The sequence below is a fragment of the Alligator sinensis genome, unplaced genomic scaffold, assembly GCF_000455745.1.
Source record: "Alligator sinensis unplaced genomic scaffold, ASM45574v1 scaffold1575_1, whole genome shotgun sequence".
NCBI classification, from domain to species: Eukaryota; Metazoa; Chordata; order Crocodylia; family Alligatoridae; genus Alligator; species Alligator sinensis.
The window spans coordinates 172,966-192,121 of record NW_005843253.1 but is presented as its reverse complement, the minus strand read 5'-3'; the positions used below and the strand labels follow the sequence as shown (position 1 = coordinate 192,121).

Below are 19,156 nucleotides of genomic sequence, written 5' to 3'. Positions count from 1 at the left end.
GGGGGTCTGGCAGCGGGGAGGGGGATGGGGAGAGTCACTGGTGTGTAAAAGGTTTTTGACACTTAACCTGACTCTGTGTCCATCGTCCCTGCAGATGCCCGGCGTCACCGTGAAAGACGTGAACCAGCAGGAGTTCGTGCGGGCCTTGGCTGCTTTCCTCAAGAAGTGAGTCCTTCCCTGCTGGGAAGAGCAGAGCCCCAAGGGAGCGGGGGGGGGTGGCACCCCTTGGGGACCGCCAGGTCCGAGTCTGCACTGCAGAAGGGATTTGGAGGTTGAGCTCTGGAGGCCCCTTCCAGCCCGGCATCTCTACAGCCCTCAGGCTGTGGCGGCGCAGAATGGCTGTGGGATTCTCTTTGAAATCCCAAGCTGCAGCACCCGTGCAAGGCTCTCATGGCACCCCAGTTGTGAATCACTGAGTTAGGGTGAAGCGAGCGGTGTCTGCTCTGCATTAGCACCCCCAGTTATGTCACGGGGGGGGTGGGGGGAGGTGTCAAAATGGAGGCGAGTGGAAAACATTTCCTCTGCCGCAAGCTGGCCCTGCACAGGGAAGGAGTCCCATCAGTGATCTGCGTGTGAGAAGCGCTTCGCCCGCCCCTCGAGCCTGGCCGAGCACCAGTGCATCCACACACGAGAGAAGCCTTGTTGGTGCTAGGCATGTGGGAAGCACTTCACGCACTCCTCCAGCCTGGTCCGCCACCAGCGCATCCATGCAGGGGAGAAGCCATAATCAGTGCCCCGAGTGGGAAGAGCTTCACCCAGACCTCCCACCTGGCTCGGCACCAGTCCCTCAGTTGCCCCTGGGCGCCCTGCTGAGCTTCTGCTGGCTGGGCCCAGTCCTAGCAGGCATTGTGCGCGGGTGGTGATGGTGTGGCGTAATCTGCGGCTGCTTCTCAGGGGGTGGTGGTGATGAGCCCCTGATCTGTCTTGCAGGTCAGGTAAACTCAAAGTACCTGAATGGGTCGACACGGTCAAACTGGCCAAGCACAAGGAGCTGGCCCCATACGATGAGAACTGGTTTTACACCCGAGCCGGTAAGTAGCCAGGGCTGGGGTTGAAGGGGGGTATTTACTGTATAACAGCCCTCGTACGCTGGGTCCTGAACCTTTTGAATGGTGGTGGCTTCTGACTGTTCTGTGGTGGGAGTTGTTGGGAACTGAACCCAGCAGGAGACCTGGGTTTGAGTCCTTGAGGCACCGAACGTCCAGACTCAGGTTGGATTTGATGTCAATGGTGTAAAGGGAGGGTTGGAAGGTCTGGGCAGCCCCTGCTCCTCCATGCTCCTGCCTAGACATAGGCGTCTCACGCATGCACCATGATTCAGAAGGATCGATGGTTGCTTGCCTACAAGTCTGTAGTTGACTGCAGGTTACGAAATTTAGGGATGAGCTGCTGCTCCCGTCAGCTGGAGCTCATCTGTAGTCCCAGGCAGCTGATGGGAGAAGCTGGAGCCATTTGAAATAAGCTGGAGTACATCAGTGGTCCCAGGCAACGCCCTGCTGTGGCTGCATGGGACCCTGGCAGGTCCTCAAGGGATAAGAAACCTGGCCCCGGGCTCTTCTGGAATGATTTTGGGCAGCTAAGCACATTGCAGTTACAGCAGACTTCCCATCCACACTGACTGGTGTTTTGTCTTAATGTCAGTTCTTCTCAGGGGCTGCATTTGTGAATCATGCGAGATATTTTGCAGAGCTGTCATTAACTGTGAACTGGCTCGCCCATAATGCATATGGGCTGCGACTATTAAAGAATAAATAAGGCGTATAATGGGAGAAAATCTAGATACTTGAACTAGTGAGTTGTGTTGAATTACCAGGAACGAGGGAGCGATTCCGGTAATTTCGGTGGCTCTGTTGATCTATTCGAGGGAAATAGAGCAGGCTGTGTGAGAGGCTGCTGATAATCTTGTATCACAAGAGTGATGGGCTGGATCAGTGAAAGGCCTTAACCAGCAAATACAGAAAGAATGGAGGTTAATGTTTAGGTTCTTGCATGTATGCACAGGTAACCCTTCCACTCTACGCCACGCCAGCTGAGCTGGAAGATTGTTCCTAGTTCTGAGCATTTGCTCTCCCCCAAGTGGTCTAGATCTTTCTTTAAGCAACACAGGTAACCAGAGGTCAAGGAGGGGTGTTCTTTGTGGAGAGATCGAAGGAGTTGGGTTTGTTTCTCTTCAATAAAACTGAGAAGAACTCAAGTCTTTACATGATAAAAGGCTACTGCAGAAGGGAAGGTTATGAAGTATTTTCAGTGCCCACTGGAGTAGGGGAAGAAGTAATGGAGCAAGGGAGACATTTGAGCAAAGACTATTTAAGGGCTGAAGTAGATATGTAGGGAGAACTGTGAGACCTGCTGTTCAAAAACTGTCTCCAGTTAGCTCAGTGGAAGAATTGGCCCACCAGTTCTCAGTCCCTTCCACTCCCAATCTTTATTATTCTGCAGTACTGAGAATTAGTTCTGGGAGGAATTCAGATGTCAAAACTAATGTGTTGGGTTTTTTTTTCCTTGAGCTATTGGAGAGCCATTTCTTCTTAGTTTACCTGTGGTACAAAGAATGATATCTGAGTACCTCCCAAAACTCTAAAGAACTAAAGGGTTGGGGTTTTTTTTTTCTTGAGCTAGTGGCTATTGGACTCCATTTCTCCTTGGCTTTTTGATGTGATTATTATGGAAAGGTGGGGTCAGACTAATGGCCTTTGTATTTTGCAGAGAAGTTGGTAGTGTATCTTGTCTGCCTGGAATATACAGAGGTTCTGGCTGACTTGTTGATTTGAGAGCGGCTTTTGAACTTGCCCAGTAATGGGCTGATTGAATTCTCCAGTAACAAGTCAAGAGTCTGACAACTGAAGAACATGCAATATTCAGCATGTAATTCCCAGTAGCTCTAGCCTTCCAGATCTGTGTAAATCATAAACACAGGTTGGAAAACTGCCTTCAAGCAAGGCCCTGGGGACTCCCAGCCTGCAGGCATAAATGCCTCGGGCTGTGTTCTTGTCATATTTCATGAGCCAAGAAGGTTGGGTTGGTCAGTGCTTGGATGAGGGAGGTTTGAAGGAAAACCTAAGTAGTGTTGGTGCAGGCTACCCTGCAGAAATGACTCCTGTGTGTCCAGCTGCTTTCTGGAGGTAAAATAAATGCCCTGGCCCCATACCTAGGAGCTAGGGTATCCTGGTGACATCCCCACTTGATGATTGTATTTGCCTACCTTTGGCATCCAGCTGACACTATAGGAATCCTGTAAATTTACAGTGAACTGTCACCTGCTGCTAAGCAGCAGCTGCGTTCCACCTGGGGCAAGCAGCTGCACTCCAGTGGGTGGAGCGGGGTTGGGTGTTGCTGTGGAGATGGGTCTGAATAACGAGACTGTTTTGTTGCAGCTTCCACAGCCCGCCACTTGTACCTCCGTGGCGGTGCTGGCGTAGGTTCCATGACCAAGATCTACGGAGGCCGTCAGCGCAATGGGGTGATGCCCAGCCATTTCAGCCGGGGCTCCAAGAGTGTTGCTCGGAGGGTATTGCAAGCTCTGGAGGGGCTCAAAATGGTGGAGAAAGACCAGGATGGGTGAGTCTCAAAGCAGTGGTGCTTTGCGCATTGAAGGGAAGGTGGGAAAGTCTTGTAATCACCAGACCTCACCCCTCCGGGGAAATAGTGAAGGGGAGAGGCAGATACCAGAACAACCCCAGGGAGTTAAATTCATTGCTTCATGCAGTCTGATCAGTTTGCTTGATGTCTAGCTCAAGGCAGGGTCTGCCCTGAGGAGGGCTTGGGGCATTTGATCATTTTGAACCTCTGCTGATTCTTTGTTGTTGCTTATTTCCTTTCAGAGGTCGCAAACTCACTCCTCAGGGACTGGACAGAATGGGGGGACAGGTAGCTCTTCCCCTGCCACACCTTCTACCCCCTGAGCCACTTAACACTGACTGTGTTTTGTCTAAAATGAACTTAGTGAAGGGGGAAGTCTGTTAGGCTTATGTGAGTTGAGGAGTATTTTGCACTAAAGCTGTTGCCCTTGTTATACAGCAAGAGGATTATAATTCAGTTCCAGCCCTAGAAAGACCAAGACCCTCAACCTCAGCAACGGCAAGATTTATGGTGCTTAAAACTGCACCTCAGGAGCTGGCCTTATCAGCAGTACCAGTATCACTAGTTATTCGATTGCCCTGTTAGCACTAAGTAACCCCTAGCTTGTTCACTTTGAATGGCAAGGCATTTATTCCAGGGTCTGAACACTCAGCCCTAAACAGCATCTAATGCGGCTTAACTTGTAGGGCTGTACGTATTCATACTGACTTATGAAGCAGTGGGGTTGTGTTTAAATAGGACTCACCTGCCATTCTGTCTCTTGAATGTGGCACTCATCCGTTTTCCTTCTCTTCCAGGTGGCAGCTGCAAGCAAGAAACATTAGAATGAGCAGGTTCACATAATAAAAAATCAATTTGCATTCCACGTGTGGGAGCATTCATTTCCAATGATTTCCGAGTGCTCTGGGACTCTGCACTAAGTGTGGAGACTGCTGACTGAGCAACTAAAATAGCTGGGCAAGGCCCCTGAATCTCCTGAGATGGGGAAGGGGGTAGCAGTGGTTTGTCTGACTTCCTCTGTTTCTACCTTGGTGATTTTTAACTCAACTTTCCAGCTGCAGAAGTCTCTTCGAGAGGGAGTAGGGCAAGCCAGCTCTTGAGAATAAACTTGTACATGGAGGATGATGCACACTCCTGGCCTTTCATTGGGGTGGAGGGGGGAGATAAAACCTCAGCTGCCTTATTGCCTACACTCATCCAGCCCAAAGAATCTGAGTAATGTGCTATCAAGCCTGAAATCTAAGGAGAGATTGGGAAATGGTGCATGTAGCATGACATGCTCCTGAAGCAGCCTTGGGTTGTAGGTGATAACTTGGCTGTCCTTAGGGGCTTTGTGCTAAAGGCAGCCTGGATGGCTCCAAGACGGTATTTAACCTCTTGTGTCATTCATTGGGCCTGGTCTTTACTGGGACCAGTGTCAGCAGTGTTGCCCCATTAGGCCTCAATCTAAAAACCTAATGTGCAGCTGATGCTCCTGCCAGGTTGTGGGGAGGAGCAAAGCATGTGCTGGCTTTTGTCTGGGTTATCTGGGATTTCTGGAAGTGTTGGGTCAGCCACCCATGTTCAGTCTAAACCATACTTTGCATTTTTGATTGCCAAAACTTTCAATCCAGGAGTTGTTTCCTATAAAGCATCCTCTGCCACAAAACAGGTCCTGGACCTTTTGCTCATACCCGGAGGGGCAGTTCAGAGGCGAGGTTTCTACAGCAACCACCTTTCTCTGCCACCTCCTGTGTCCTGAGCAAACCCCTCTGTTGTCTCATGATGGTAGGTTATCAATACTCATTTAAACCTTGCCACAAACTACTTAACAAGGCTGTGTGTTAACAGAGCACTTGAGCTGACTCTTAAAACGTGCACTTGCAGAGGCTTGAGGACAACGCATGAGAAATGTCAGCTGTGGGAAGCATTTCCTCTTTTTAGAGCTGAAGTGACTTAAACCAGAGGGTTTTGAATTAAATTGTCATCTCAGCCCTAACGAGAGCTTTGCTTGTACTGCGGTGAAATCCCAGAGTAGTCTGCAGCTTGCTGTTAAGCTGAGCTTCTACAGTGCCTCCAGGGAGCTCCCAGCACTTTACAAACTCAATTAAGCTTTGCAGCACCCCTGGGAGATGAAGATCTAATCCCTGCCATATAGAGCGGAGGGGTGAGAAACTGGCATTGCTGAAGGGCTGTGCCTGAAGCTTGCATGATAAATTAGCCCCGGAGACCGAAGAAACCAGGTGTCCTGTCACCTGAGTCCCGTCCTCTGCCTTCCTGCCATCTTCCGAGGGTAATCCCCGGGTGGCTTCAGACCATGCTCTCAGCTGCATCGTTTTCTGAAGCAGATTCTCTCCCTTGCATCGTGGGGCTCCTACATTAGTTGGCTGTCTTGATGGTCTCACTAGTTTAAAGGATTCTCCTCTAAAATGGATCAGACTCCGTGAAATATGTCCTGGCAGCACATGGAGCAAGACCTGCTTGTTAAGCACTGAATGGAATTGTGGTGCCACCGTAGGGATGTTTGTATGAGGGGCTGGGAGAAATTGCGTGGAACGAGTTTTTAATATGCTGCGATCTCTCCAACCGTCTTATGAGAGCCCCTTCTGGAAATAATTAGAGCTGCTAAGAATTCTTAATATGATATACACAACAGCAGGGGCCTGATGCGTATCTCTTCCCCACCTGTCGTGCCTCCACCACCCATAAAGCGACACTAAAATGAGGAGATTTACAGCCCTCGGCCGACGGGGAGCGCTACAAATTTTTAAAATGGTGCTTTTGCCAAATGACAGCAGAACATAATGCAGTTGTGACAGCGGTGGTAGTTGGCAAAAGGGTTGGAAAGGAACAGCAGCTGTTGTCTTCAGCTGTTCCATGCTTTGGAAAGCAAAGCCTTCATTTTATTTTTATTTTTTCTTGGGGGGTGGAACCAGGTGCTTCTTATTTAGCCATGATTCAACCTCGGCTTCCTTCTAAGAGTGACTCAGACAAAAAAGTGCGCTGCCCCCCCCCCCGGTGGCACGAGCAAAGTTAGTGCCTGATCTTTGCTGCAACTTCTTACCCGAGACAAAGGCACCGTCAGCTTCCCTGCTGCCGGCGAGTCCCTGCCCATGATGCACCTCGTGTTGGCATCAGCATTGTCAGTACACCCCCTGGATCAATATTGGCATCAGTGCTATCATTGCAACCCCTGGATCAATGCACCTGGTATTGGCATCGGTGCTGTCGATACAACCCCTGGATCGGTGTGCCCAGGGCAGAGGCCAGCTGTCCTGGGGCACTAGGTGGAAGGAGGTCCTGAATGTACATCCCAAGGGGTGCCATGGGAGGAATTACCTGAGGATGAAGGAAGGAGCAGAGGATTGTGGAGGAGCTGAGGGTGCTGCTGGCCCGTGCGGGAGCGGGCTGGATTTTTAAGTCAGGCTTGTGTTGCAGAAAGGCCTGGGCATCAGCCAGGTCTGCGGAGGTGCAGGGTCATCTCCTGGCTTCGTCACAAGCTTCTGGGGCAGGTGGTGGCCGATCCTTTTTTGTGCCTCAGTTTCCTGCTGGTAACAGTGGGGGTTCACTGCCCTCCTCTACCTCACAAAGATATAACGATGTTAAAGGCTGGGAGGAGTCTGTATCTTGGACATGGCTGAAGAGGAAGGCAGGGAGCAGCTGAGGCGATGTTCGTCGTGGCACGGGGGGCAGGCCACACTGCCCGTGTTGGCTTGAGCCCTTCCAGAGGCTGGGGCTGCCCCATGCCTGGCCTGTCCGGGTGGGGAGCGCGCCTCGTGGCTCCCGCGCCTTGACGAAGCTTTTCCCGCCCTTTGCTGAGGGGAGCAGGCATCCCCCGAAGGGCTGCGTGCAGCGCCTTGCACCCAGCACCTTGCACCCGTCCGCGGGGCCGCGTGCAGTGCCTCGCACCCCTCCACAGGGCCGTGTGCAGTACTGACTGGCCCTTGCTATCTCTTCCCCCCGCCCCCCTTGGGGCCGTGTGCAAAGTAATGGGGCCCATGGCGGGGGGTCAGGCTGGTGCTGTCCTCCCGAGTAGCCATGTTTGCCCCTTTCCCCTCGCACAGCCCCGCACCCAGGGCAGCAAGCAGCCCCCTTGCTGGTCCCCCGCACCCACACCCGCCCCTTCCCACAAGACAGTGCACTCCCTGCCACCAACCATTCACTTGGGGGTGAAAGAGGGCCTGGAAATATAGCCCGGGGGATGCCATGGGAGGAATTACTTGAGGGTGAGGGAAGGAGCTGAGGCCTGCAGGGGATTCAGGGGGGAAAAATGGCTGTAAAATAACATTGCCCGTAGAAATAACTGCTCCCTTCTTGACACCAGCCGCCCGTGGGACGTTCTCTTCTGTGGCAGTGCCACCGACCAGGTTTCTGGCATGAGCCCCTTCCCCAAGGTAGCACTCCCAGCGCCACGGGACCTCGGGGGGCTTGGCTGTCTGCGGTCTGGCCACGCCGGGGCTCCTGCTGCAGGGGGAAGTGGGAGGGCAATTTGGGGTCTTATGTCCAGGACAACCCCTCCACTCCATGAGTGTAATCCACACTAGAAAGCGCTCTTGCTCTCTCTGCCCAGGAGGAAGATGCCTTGACGCACCTCACCACGTGCCGGGGAGCAGCGGGCCGAGATGGGCAAAAGAACCGGGCAGTGCGACACAAGCGTCTGATGGAGCGAGGTGCGGGGCGGCGTTGGGGCTGGGACCACAGGACACTGTGTTGTGTCCAGAGCGTTGCCACCTGACTAGCGTGAGCAAGCCCCAAATTCCCTGCTTTCTTAGCCCCGCTCGCTCCGAGCTAAGGGGGATCGGGACAGACAAGGAGTCCGCATCTCTGCCAGACAGCAGGGACCAGGCCTCAGGTCCCACCTGATGCACACCCAGGATTGCTCTCAGGCTCTCTCTCTAGCTTGCTCTTTCGGCTAGGGGCAAGCAAGGTGAGCAGGCATCTGAGCCCCCAGGCCCGCACGTAAGATGCTGCCGTGGATTTGGGAGTATCTGAAGCCCCAGGCTGAAGAGTCTGGGAGGGAGGAGACTTACATGGACTTGAAGGATGGACTCTGCTCAGCTGATTGAATTCAGAACTGATTTGGTTAATTTGGCCCGAGACATGAAATAAAAAATAAATAAAACCAGCGATCTGGGGCTTGTGTGGGAATGGGGAAAGGGTCCTACCAGGCACTGTCACCCTGCTCGAGACGGAGCCCATGCCCTTTCTTTCCCTTTTTGTTACTCTGGCCTCCTGGTACCCACACTTCCTGTGCTCGCAGCCATCCTTACGATGCCCACAGCTGAGCTCCAGAAAGCTGTGACCTCCAGCCTCCCCTCTGTGCCACTTGTCACGTCAGCTGGCAGGCCAGGTTTTCATGCAAAGCCTCGTTATCGCTGTTTCCTTAGCATTGGGGAGGTCCCTCCAGTTGTGTCACGAGCCTGAGGGTCTCACTGTGACCTGCAAGGTGGTCCGTTCTGAGGCCAGGCATGACGCTGCCAGCTCTCTAGGCTGGCTTTAACGCAGCTTTAAGATACTTTACAATTATGTGCATTGGACATCTGCCCAGTACATAAATGAGCTCCATATCGCTTATTTTGTTATTATAATGATTTTTTAAGTAGGTTTTAATTCTGTGAAACCACCTTCTATATGTCACGAGAGGCAATTCTCTACGCCCAGTTTCTGTGACAAGCGAAAGGCAGACATCAGCGTGTTTAGGAAGCATGGAAAGTGAGCAACTCCCTGGGTTGTGTTTAATCTACCCCATTATTTTAGTAATGAATGAAACATCCAAGATGCTTTCAAAAACTGAGCTGGCCAGTTAACAACAGTGCTTGTTTGCAAATGAAAGGACAGCTAGAGTATTACAGCACTTATCCATTTTCTTGTCTCTCGGCAAGAGTGAGACTTGCACTAATAATCTGCCTGAATCTAATAGACTATATATCACAATATCATTATGGTGGTTTATGCTGCAGTAATGACAAATCAGGATGTGTTCACTTGTTGGGGAGCGGGGGGAGGAGGCAGCTCATGAAGAAATAAGTGTGGATCTGTAGTCGTAAACTAGGATATGAGAGGAATGAGGAACCCACGCACGTCCCTGCATAACTTGTTCGAAGCATAACAATCTAAATACCTGTGGCCGTTAAAGAGCTCAGGCCAGTTTCCCAAGAGAGGGACTATTAACCTCCATGGCCTCATCGCTCCTTCCATGCGGGAACTGTGTTCAAGCTCCTGGAAAACTTCTCTTTTCTCTTAAAATTCAACCAGGTTCCTTCTGAGCTTTAATTGCAGTTATGTACCATCAGACCCCCACAGTGCTCCACCCCAGGGGAGATGGCACATGCATGGCAATGCCCCTCTGTTGTTTCTATTCCAGCAGGGCCCACTCTGTGCGAGCAATGTGGAGCTCCTGCCTTCTCCCTTCACAATACCAGGCAAAGTGCAGTTTAGTGTGGATGAGGAGCGCAAGGAAAATCCCACCCCTAGGCAACACTGCAAGGCCAGCAAACTCTCTGACATACATGGGACTTATATGGGTGGGAGAGCTCTTTGCCGGTCTAATTTATCTCATTTAGGAAGGTGGCTTAACGATGCCAATATAGATGTTTGCTGCAACGTCCATGGTGTTGACTAGTCTTGAAAGACAAACCATGTAACGGGAGGGGTGTGGTTGGGGGTGGGAGGGGGGCAGGGGAAAAAAAACCCAGCTATACCCATCTTTCACGTTTAGAAGATGTGCTTGCCTATCTGTGGGTCGTTTCACTTATGAGTTAATGAAATACATCTCAGCTCTTGTCAGCTGTCCCTTCAGCCTGGCCCGTTTCTCGTGAGACTTTAGTGACCTGAGGGAGAATTGATGGTGACTGGACACATCAGGTAGGGCACATGCATCAGGCTGGCAGGAAAGGTGGCTCCTCAGAGGTGGGGACAGTTGCTCAAGGCTCGTTATGTGCAGCCCAATAATCCACTGGTAACATTTGCAAAGCCGTTTAGGATTCTTCAGGCTGAAAAGTGCTGTGTAAATGTAAGATGAATAGCCATCCTCGGGCAGCCCTCACTCTCTCACTCTTGCACTTGCATTTGGGAATACACTTCTCTGTTTACTTGCATGCAGTAAAAGGTTTCAGGCCCCCACATCTATCCAGCGGTGCGAACAAGGAGAAAACCAACAGCCCGGCTGGCTGGCGTGACTCCCTGCCTGGTGCCATGGCTGTGAAGAGCTGTAGCAGGGCCGACGCAGCAGCAGAGCCTTGCACCGCTGCTGCTGAGTCAGGTCTGGTCCTGGAGGGGAGGTGTGCAGAAGGTCACGGATCTGTACTGCAGCATTTAAAGCAACTCTGCAAATAGTTGCTCTGTTGGTCGAAGACCTGGGATGATGGTGACATAGCTGGAGGGAAGCTTGCTTTGGGAACTCTTTGGCTTCTGTTCTTTCTCCCCAGCCTCAATTGATAATTTTCATATCAGTTTGGTCTGTAATTCCATTTGGTTTGACTGAAGCTTTGATCAAAGGGATGGGCGGAGAAGGCCCCTGGGTGCGTGAAAGGTCCAACCTCTTTACATCTCAGAGATTATGATTTTAACTAGCAAATTCCCATCTTCCATTAGGGGCCTGGCTAGATGACAGGTGTACAGGCCTGTAACTTCTGTGTGTGCCCCTAATGACCCCACGTTACATCCGGTAATGTTAAAATTGAGCCTCGTACCAGGTATTAATTCCAAGACCAGGACACAGTTACTCCTTAACTAATAACAAATTTATTAAGCCCTTAGCAGTTACAATTCTAATTCTGTGGTTAGCCAAAAGCAATGCAACATGTTCACCACCCTGAGAGGTAACGAATGCAACATTGCTGGATGGCCAGTCTGTGAGGTCTTGTCTGGGGTTCCCAACTCCTCCACCTGAGTTCGGAGTCTTGGATCGGTGACTGGATCCTTCAGGAGTGGGTACTGAAGGGTACGCTCTCTCACCTCTCTTTATATACCAGATAGCTTGTGTTTCTTAATACATAACATTAGCTTACGTCTTCCTCCTAATGCATATTAGTAATCTTGCTTCTGTTTGCCAAATACGGTTACCTTGAACTGGACATTTTATTCTGAGGTTCTCTTTTAATTCATAGGCTGGGGTAGGTTTTGACTGTGTTCTGAGGTTCTCTTTTAATTCATAGGCTGGGGGAGGTTTTGACTCTGCTTCCCTTTTGCCCGGGCTATATATATTCCATTTTGTTAGCCAACTTCCCAATTCATATTAAGTCAGGAACAGTATTTTTCCATCTGCTCTTTTTCACTGTGTGCAAATCTTGACTGCAATTCAAGCTAAGCACGCAGCTGAAGCTAAGCACAAAAGGCAAAACCCAGGCCTGAAAGCCTCTGGGTCTCAACAGCCAGCATCAGGAGAAGACAGATGCGCAGTGAGCTCAGAGCTGCTGCTGTTACAGAGACTTGCCGCCAGGTGGTATTAGCCTGGGATGGCAGTGTCCATGACGCACACCCGCAGGTGTAGCTTATACAAGTGGAGTTTTACCCCTGATTTTTCTGAGGGTAACTCTTCGGCAGAGCTCAGTAAATGACACTGGTGTAGGGCTGTGAGTCATCTCGCTGTTCCAGCTGCCAATTGCACTGCAAAAACCCGGCATGTATGCAAGCTCCAGGATTCACCTGTTGAGATCATATTTGTATTCGCTGGAGGTGTCTGAGCTTCCTGTGCAGTTCTGGGCCCAGTTTCAGCTAAATTTGAGATGCAACAGTCCTCTCCCAGGCTGTAACCAGATGTGGCAAGTTATAAACCCATTGAACAGATGGGATCCCCAAATTAGCATTAATGGTAACATCATGAGCAGGCAGTGTAAAAGATGCTTCATAGTATGCTGAGCAGATACCCCGTGGGCGGACAGGGCAGCTGATGACGGCCAGAGAGTGAGAGCACTTTGGTGTTTAAGGCCATTTCTTACTGAGAGGCTGGTATCAAGTTGGGTCTCGTTACCAGTTTCTTTGCTGAAATTGCATCCTGGGGGAGGGAAGGTGGTTGAAAAGCCTTAGGACCTCTGTAGCCCAGAGGACTTGGGATCCTGAAGGCAGCTTTTGTCTTGAAAGAGTTTTTAAAGCATTCCTTTGACAGCCAGTCCTAGCACTTTCATTTTCCTCTATTATTTGATCCCACTGGCTGCAAAACCTTGAGTTACATGACAGTGACTGAAGCCTGAAAGGATGATTTGTTTTGGGAAGTCGAATCGACTCCCTTTGAGTGGTTCTCATCTTCCACCCTCGGCTGGTGGGAAACACCAAAGAAAACACCACCAGAAAGTTTTCCGAGGCTCCTCCTGCTCCGTGTTTGATTTAATCGGAACCGGCAGGCTGCGAATCCCCATGCTGTGAAGTCTGCTGTTGGTACAGGGCTTCCTGTTCCTTGCACAATCAGTTTTCTCCTCTTTGGGCTCTGGCTCTATAATGAGGCGGCACCAGAAAGCAAGAAAAGGCTTTCTCACTGCACAGTTGAAAGACAAGTCCAGAGGGGTGTGCTGGACCCCAAAGGACCTCCTGCCAGGGCTTAATATTCTGATGCTTGTTTGGGAGGAGTCCCACCAGGACTTAACATGATGATGTTTGTTTGTTTGTCTGCTTCTGCTCTCCAGACCTTAGTTTCTGGAGTGACCAAGAGTGTCTGAGGACCATCACTGGAGATGTCCCCAGCATGGCCTGTCTTTTGAGTCTGGTACACAAGAGTAGGGTGGGGAACAGTGCGTTTGGGAGCATGTGCCCTGGAGGAGATGTGTCTGTGGGCTGCAGTCCAGCCATGTGGTTACTGTGGGGTGACCTGTCCTGGATGCTTCTCCCTAGCACATGGGCTCTGTCCAGAGGCACGGGCCCCCAAGTGGTTGCCCGACCCCACCACCCCAGGTAGCAGCCTTTGGCCGCGCAGTGGCAAGAGCGTGGGTTTGCACTGAGCGGAGGGCTCCCCAGGATGGGATTGACATATGGCCTGTTCTGCACAGTGAGAAAGGGGCTGCACATTTTCAAGGGCTATCTCCATGCTGCAGCTGAGGCCTTCACTGCCCTTCAGGGCTATGCCCCCTGTGCACCTCGCTTTCGCTCTGGTGACCCCCACCAAGACCAGGGCCCAGTCACACCAGGCACTACATGGGCTTGCACGGAAGCAGGTGGTAGAGGAAGGTAGGCTGGGCCGAGGGGTGCTACGGGTGTCCTGTGTGCCCCCTCCTGCTGGCTGTCCGGCAAGAGACCTGGGCTGCCTAAGCTCAGGGCTGTAGATGGGACTTCTCCAGCCTTAGATTGAAGAGCCTGCATCATCTCCATGTCAGTCAAAATCCCAACAGCCGCCCATTGCTTGTCCTCCCAGCGCAGCTCCCACTGTTTAGGAGCCAGGCCTGGCTCATATTTCTGAGTGTGCCACCATCATGCAGGGGAAGCCGTCTCTGCCGATTAATTTCCAAGGGCCCTGGCGTGGCAGTGACTAATGTCTCTTGTACGTTCCCTGCTTTAGATCTGCCCGGGGAATCGGGCTAGGAGATAAACAGGGCTGACAGCCCTGACAGCACATCAGGCTGGCGCAGGAGCAAAGAGAAAGCTGGCGCTGAAGCAAAAGAGCCACCAGATGCCAGCTCTTCCTCCAAGTGCCCTCATCCCCTGAGACATCTTGCTGCACCCTTCCCCTGGGTTCCTAGGCCTGCCTCATGAGGGCAGCACCACCTGGCAGAAACCCTCCCTGATACCTCCATCCCCTGGAGAGAGACTTCCCACCCCTGGGCTGGGGGAAGTCAGCAGGCATGCCCGCTAGCTGTGGACAGATGTAACTTTCATCTGCTTTTCAAGGGGAGAGGAAGCTGTGGCAGGGGAGCTCTCACCAGCTGTTACAGCAGATCTGCTACGTCTGCACCTTCCTGCAGTGGTTGGAGAGCTGAGTCCTGTGAACAGGGCCCGAATGAAGGAGGGAGGATGCTACGCCTAGTCACTAGCGCAGGGATTGTCAGATCCTCTTCACACCCTGTGGCTTTGGATCAGGCAGCTTCATCTTACAACAGGAGGGTTTGTCTAGTGTCACGCACTGCATCTGTGCAGGGCTGAGGGACTGATGTGTGATCAGTCGCAAGAGCCATGGAAGTCCAGTTCCTCATCTGTAGAAGAGTGGGAGTTACTGATGTGTTCCCATGCTCAGGACCAGGGGAGTCCCCAGGCAGGTGCCTGGTGCTGCAAAGGGGCAAAGCCTCAAGAGGCCCGAGCAATGTTTCTGCCCTGGGCTGCCTGCAGCGAGAGGCCTGAATCCACCACTGGTAATCTCCAGCAAGCTAAATCCGCGCAGGTCCCTGGACAGCCGGTCCTGAACTTCAGACCTGCCGGCGCTATGCAGGGGAACAAGCAGATTTGCATTCCCAGTCCCCAGAGGCAGTACGAGAGGAGAGGGGCTGCCGAGATACACATCTAATGTGCTCACTGCCTAAACAAGATAAACGACGCGGGGCCAGCAGTATGGCTGGCAGTGTGAATCCAGTACCGCAGCAAGCAGGCGGATTTATTAGCTGTGCCTCTGAATCCTTTTGCTTTTGCTCTTGAAACAGCGCCCGGGCTGAGCCACGCTGCTCCCCACAGCCCAGTCCCACGTGAGAGCACAGCCCAGAAAGCCGGAGCATCCTGAGATGGGGCCCTCGCCCTGGCATCCTTAGAGGACGCATCCTCAAGACCCGCCTGGGAGCCTGCAGAGAGGGCAACACCTCGGGCTGCTTCCTGTTCTGTGCGAACAGCTTTGGCAGCGTCCGCCATGCTCACATTAACCTTCCCTCCCCTTCACTGTGGCACTGCCTGCCCAAGGAAGTGGAGCGCATGGGGCCCTGCCAGGGAGGGACTAGGCTCGTGGCACTGGCCATGCAAAGGCAGCAGCCTGCCAGGAGTCCCAGTGCTCAGCTGCCTTCAGTGCGGCCCCACTCGGGAGAGCACTTCACAGATGGCTTGCCTCTGCGCCTGTGGCACGGCAGCTTGGTGGAGAGTGGAGACGGCTCGTCGCCCTCCTGAGGTCTCCCCTTGGGATAGAGAATTAAGGCTGGATTTGGGGCCAGCTCTGCAGTGGGCGTAAATTGACACTGATTTACACATGTCTGAGCGCACTGTCCCAGACAGGCCTGGCAGCATGTCCAAGCACCTTCCTGGGCTCCCTTCTTCGGGCAGCCCTGGCCTCAGCCTGGGAGCTGTCCACCGGCCCTCTTTCCTAAGCAGCATTTCCTTTTAATCTGCCGCGGTTACACTGCTCCTCCCTAATCGCCTCCTGGCTTTGCACACATCCGCGTGCCGTGACACACGCTCTCCAGGCCCTTCTCTGCCACTTCCACACCCCGCCTCTTCCCAAGGTGCCCACATTTACTCAGTGCTGGTGGGCTGGTGGCTCCTCTTGCAGGGATTGTGGCTTGGAGTGTCTGTTCCAAGGGCAACTAAGGGAGCCATGCGGGGATCACTGAGACGGCAAGGGCACAGCCAGCTGGAGAAGGAAGCAGGAAAAGGATAGAGGCAAGGCGAGAGTGTGAAAGGAGAGCTCAGGGACCTTGACCCCAGCCACTGCTTGTGCACAACAGCCCCCCATTCTCTGATAACCTTGTAGAGGGAAACTGAGGCAGGACACTTGGCACTAGAGCCTCGGAGTCCTGCTTGAAGCACCACACATGCTGCCCTGGCTTGTCACGCCAAGCACCCACCCCTTGGAGCCCAGCCGAGCACAGGGCATGGGCAGAGCAAGTCCACGCTGGTGTCGGGAGGGGGCACCGTAAGGCAGGCGGAGGGGGCCGCATGTCGCCCCAGGAGGCATCTCTGTCACCACGTGCATATTTGCATCCAATTATTGGCTGCGCTGGCATTCATTCAGCCGCTGGGCCATGTGACGCAGTCATTGGGTTACGGAAAGATCTATGGAGGAGATTAAATCAACCTGAGCGACTTCCCAAGCCAACACCACACTAGACAAGGCGCTGTTTATAGGCACTGTCAGCAGCTTGGGTGGCTCTCCTCCCTGCCCACTCATAACTGGATTGTCTCTGAGGTCCCCATAACTCAGCACAGCCTCCCCCAGACACCTGCGGCCACCAGCACCTGTTACCCAGGGCCGGATCCCTCCCCGGATAAGGCAGCTGGGCATCGAGATTTGAGCCATAGTGCCTTTATGAATGTGCTTTGCTTTACATCCCTTGCATCATTCAGACCTGTAAAGTTTCTTGGCTCGAGATGGACGCAGCACTCAGGGCAGGTCTCAGCCTGGGACACAGATGCAGGGAGGCACCCGTTCCTGCCATCTCCCTGGTGGAGTTGCCTCTGAACGAGGACTTGGGAAGTGCCTCGTTCCTCCTGAAAATTCCCCCTGCTTTGTATCAAGGTGCCCCCTCCCTTGCGCTTGCACCGGGCCTAAGAGGTGAAGGCCGAGGGCACCTGTGCGGGGCAATAAGCTCCCACAGTGGGTGCACCCGGGGTAGAGTCGCGGGAGACCAACCGGGCGCCCTGACCTGTGGAGCGGGTTCTGGCAAACCGTTGCCAGGCACACAAAGGCTACCCGTTGTGCGTCCCTCCCGCCTGTGCCGGCAGGCTGTGACTTGTTGCTTTGTCTGCTGCTTGGAGGTAGTGTGGGCATGAAAGCTGCTATACACAGCCAGGCTCTGGCCCATTCTCGCAAACCTCTGTCGATTGATTCCTTCTTTCCTCCTCTCCTTCCCATCCCCATGGCAGGCAGGGATTGATTCCTTCTTTCCTCCCCTCCCCCCCTGCTCCTGCCACTCGAGGCCACCCTGGGGCCTTTCCTCCAGGACATGGGCCTGCAGGGACAGAGGCTGGGCCCATCCCCCAGCCAGGGAACAAACAACAGGGAGGATTTGCACCGAGGCAACAGATTTTCCAGGCTCTGGCCTGGAAATCAGCAGTGCCTCCCGGAAGCTGCTTGGCACGGCCCTGCACTGCTGGCACGGGGCTTGGCAGCGGGGGATGTGTCACGGCGCATGGGGAGGTTGAAGGGGCACGGACCTCCACCGGGCCTGGCATCACCTGAGCTGGGGATGTCAACCCCAGATGTGCCCCAGGACCACAGTGCAGGCACCCAGCCCAGGCCCCTTTGCGGCCGGAGGGCTCTGAGTGTGAGACCCGGGCCCTGTGGACACAATGCTGTGGTGGGCTCTGTGGCCTGCTCCGCAGGCAGCCCCTGAGCATCTCTCTCTATGATGTGGCAGCATCAAAGACCCTGCGGCGCTATGGCAAACTTTGCCCACATCCTGGAAGAAGGAAACCATCTTCCGCTGCAAGAGGGCTGGGGGGTCAGAGCTCTTCTCCATTCCCCACCACCCCCTGTCTGCGTGGCTCAGTTTCTCCATGCATGCTGCAAGGGGAGTGCTCTCCTGGGAGCCTTGGTGGACTGCATGGGGTGGGTGCCAGGATCCTAATACACTGGGTTGGGGGGCAGCCTGGGCATGGCCGGGGGAGCTGCACGCTCCCTGCCTAGCCAGCCATGATAACAGTTTAACAGCCGCTCTTAACGGCCTGGGCATTAGACGATCTTTGCTTAATTATTAAACAGTAAAACCCTACTCGAGCAGCACTGAAGGGGAAGTGATGGCTCGGCTCTATGCGGCATAGAGGCAGGTCAGCACCTTGTGCCCCCAGACCTAGCATGGTCCAGCAGAGCTGCCCATCACGGCCCAGGACCCTGCAGCGCTGGATGCAGCCAGGCCCCGCTGCAAGTTGCCTGGGTACCTGACGGGGTGTCGGGGCATGGGTTGGTCCCCCGCAGACCTCACCTGCCCCCGCAGGCCTCCCTGACCCACTCTGGGGAATCCCTCCCTGGCACTAGGGTGGGGCTGGCAGGCTGGGTGTGCCAGGACACCGGGGTTCACAGAGGACGGGGTCTTGTGCAAATGTGTACTTGCTCCAGGGAGCCTGCGGTTTATCAGCTGCATTATTGCATCAGCTGCTCTGAACCCCAGATGCCTGGGTTCTCCCCTGCTCTGTGAATGGGGTGCGGGGCTCAGCTGAGAGCAAGGCGGGAGGGAACCTGGACGCCTGGGGTCTCGGGTGAGAACAGGGGGCTGGGAGCCCAGATGCCTGTTCTGGGAGCAGGTGGGCATCTCAGGTGGGCGCAGGGGGGCTGAGCCCGGACACCTGGGCTGTCTCCCCCTGCTCTGGGAGCGGGTGGGGGTCTCAGGTGGGCGCAGGGCAGGGGAGCCTGGACACCTGGGCTGTCTACCCCTGCTCTGGGAGCGGGTGGGGGTCTCAGGTGGGCGCAGGGCAGGGGAGCCTGGACACCTGGGCTGTCTCCCCCTGCTCTGGGAGCGGGTGGGGGTCTCAGGTGGGCGCAGGGCAGGGGAGCCTGGACACCTGGGCTGTCTCCCCCTGCTCTGGGAGCGGGTGGGGGGTCTCAGGTGGGCGCAGGGTTGGGGAATCCGGACGCCGGGTCCTCCCCTGATCTGGCCCCTCCTTCCGTCTGTGCCTCAGTTTCCCCGCCCCGGGCGGGGCCCTTTAAAACGCCTCCCGCGCCGCTCCCGCATGGGACTTGTAAACAGTGGCCGGGCGGGGCCTCTCCCCCGCCATTGGCAGTGCCCCCCGCATCTCATTTGCATACATTAGGGCCGCGGGAGCC

The 19,156-nt window shown here is 54.0% G+C and overlaps 1 protein-coding gene across 1 annotated transcript in view; it reads left to right on the top strand.

The window, feature by feature from the left end:
• Positions 1-4,444, top strand: part of RPS19 (ribosomal protein S19) — a 4,728-nt gene extending 284 nt beyond the window's left edge. The window contains exons 2-5 of the mRNA XM_025194574.1: positions 95-165; positions 931-1,031; positions 3,375-3,558; positions 3,822-4,444. Of these exons, the coding sequence (XP_025050359.1) occupies positions 95-165; positions 931-1,031; positions 3,375-3,558; positions 3,822-3,963 (498 nt within the window). The 3' untranslated portion in view covers positions 3,964-4,444. The remainder of the gene's footprint in view (positions 1-94; positions 166-930; positions 1,032-3,374; positions 3,559-3,821) is intronic.
• Positions 4,445-19,156: the final 14,712 nt, after the last annotated feature.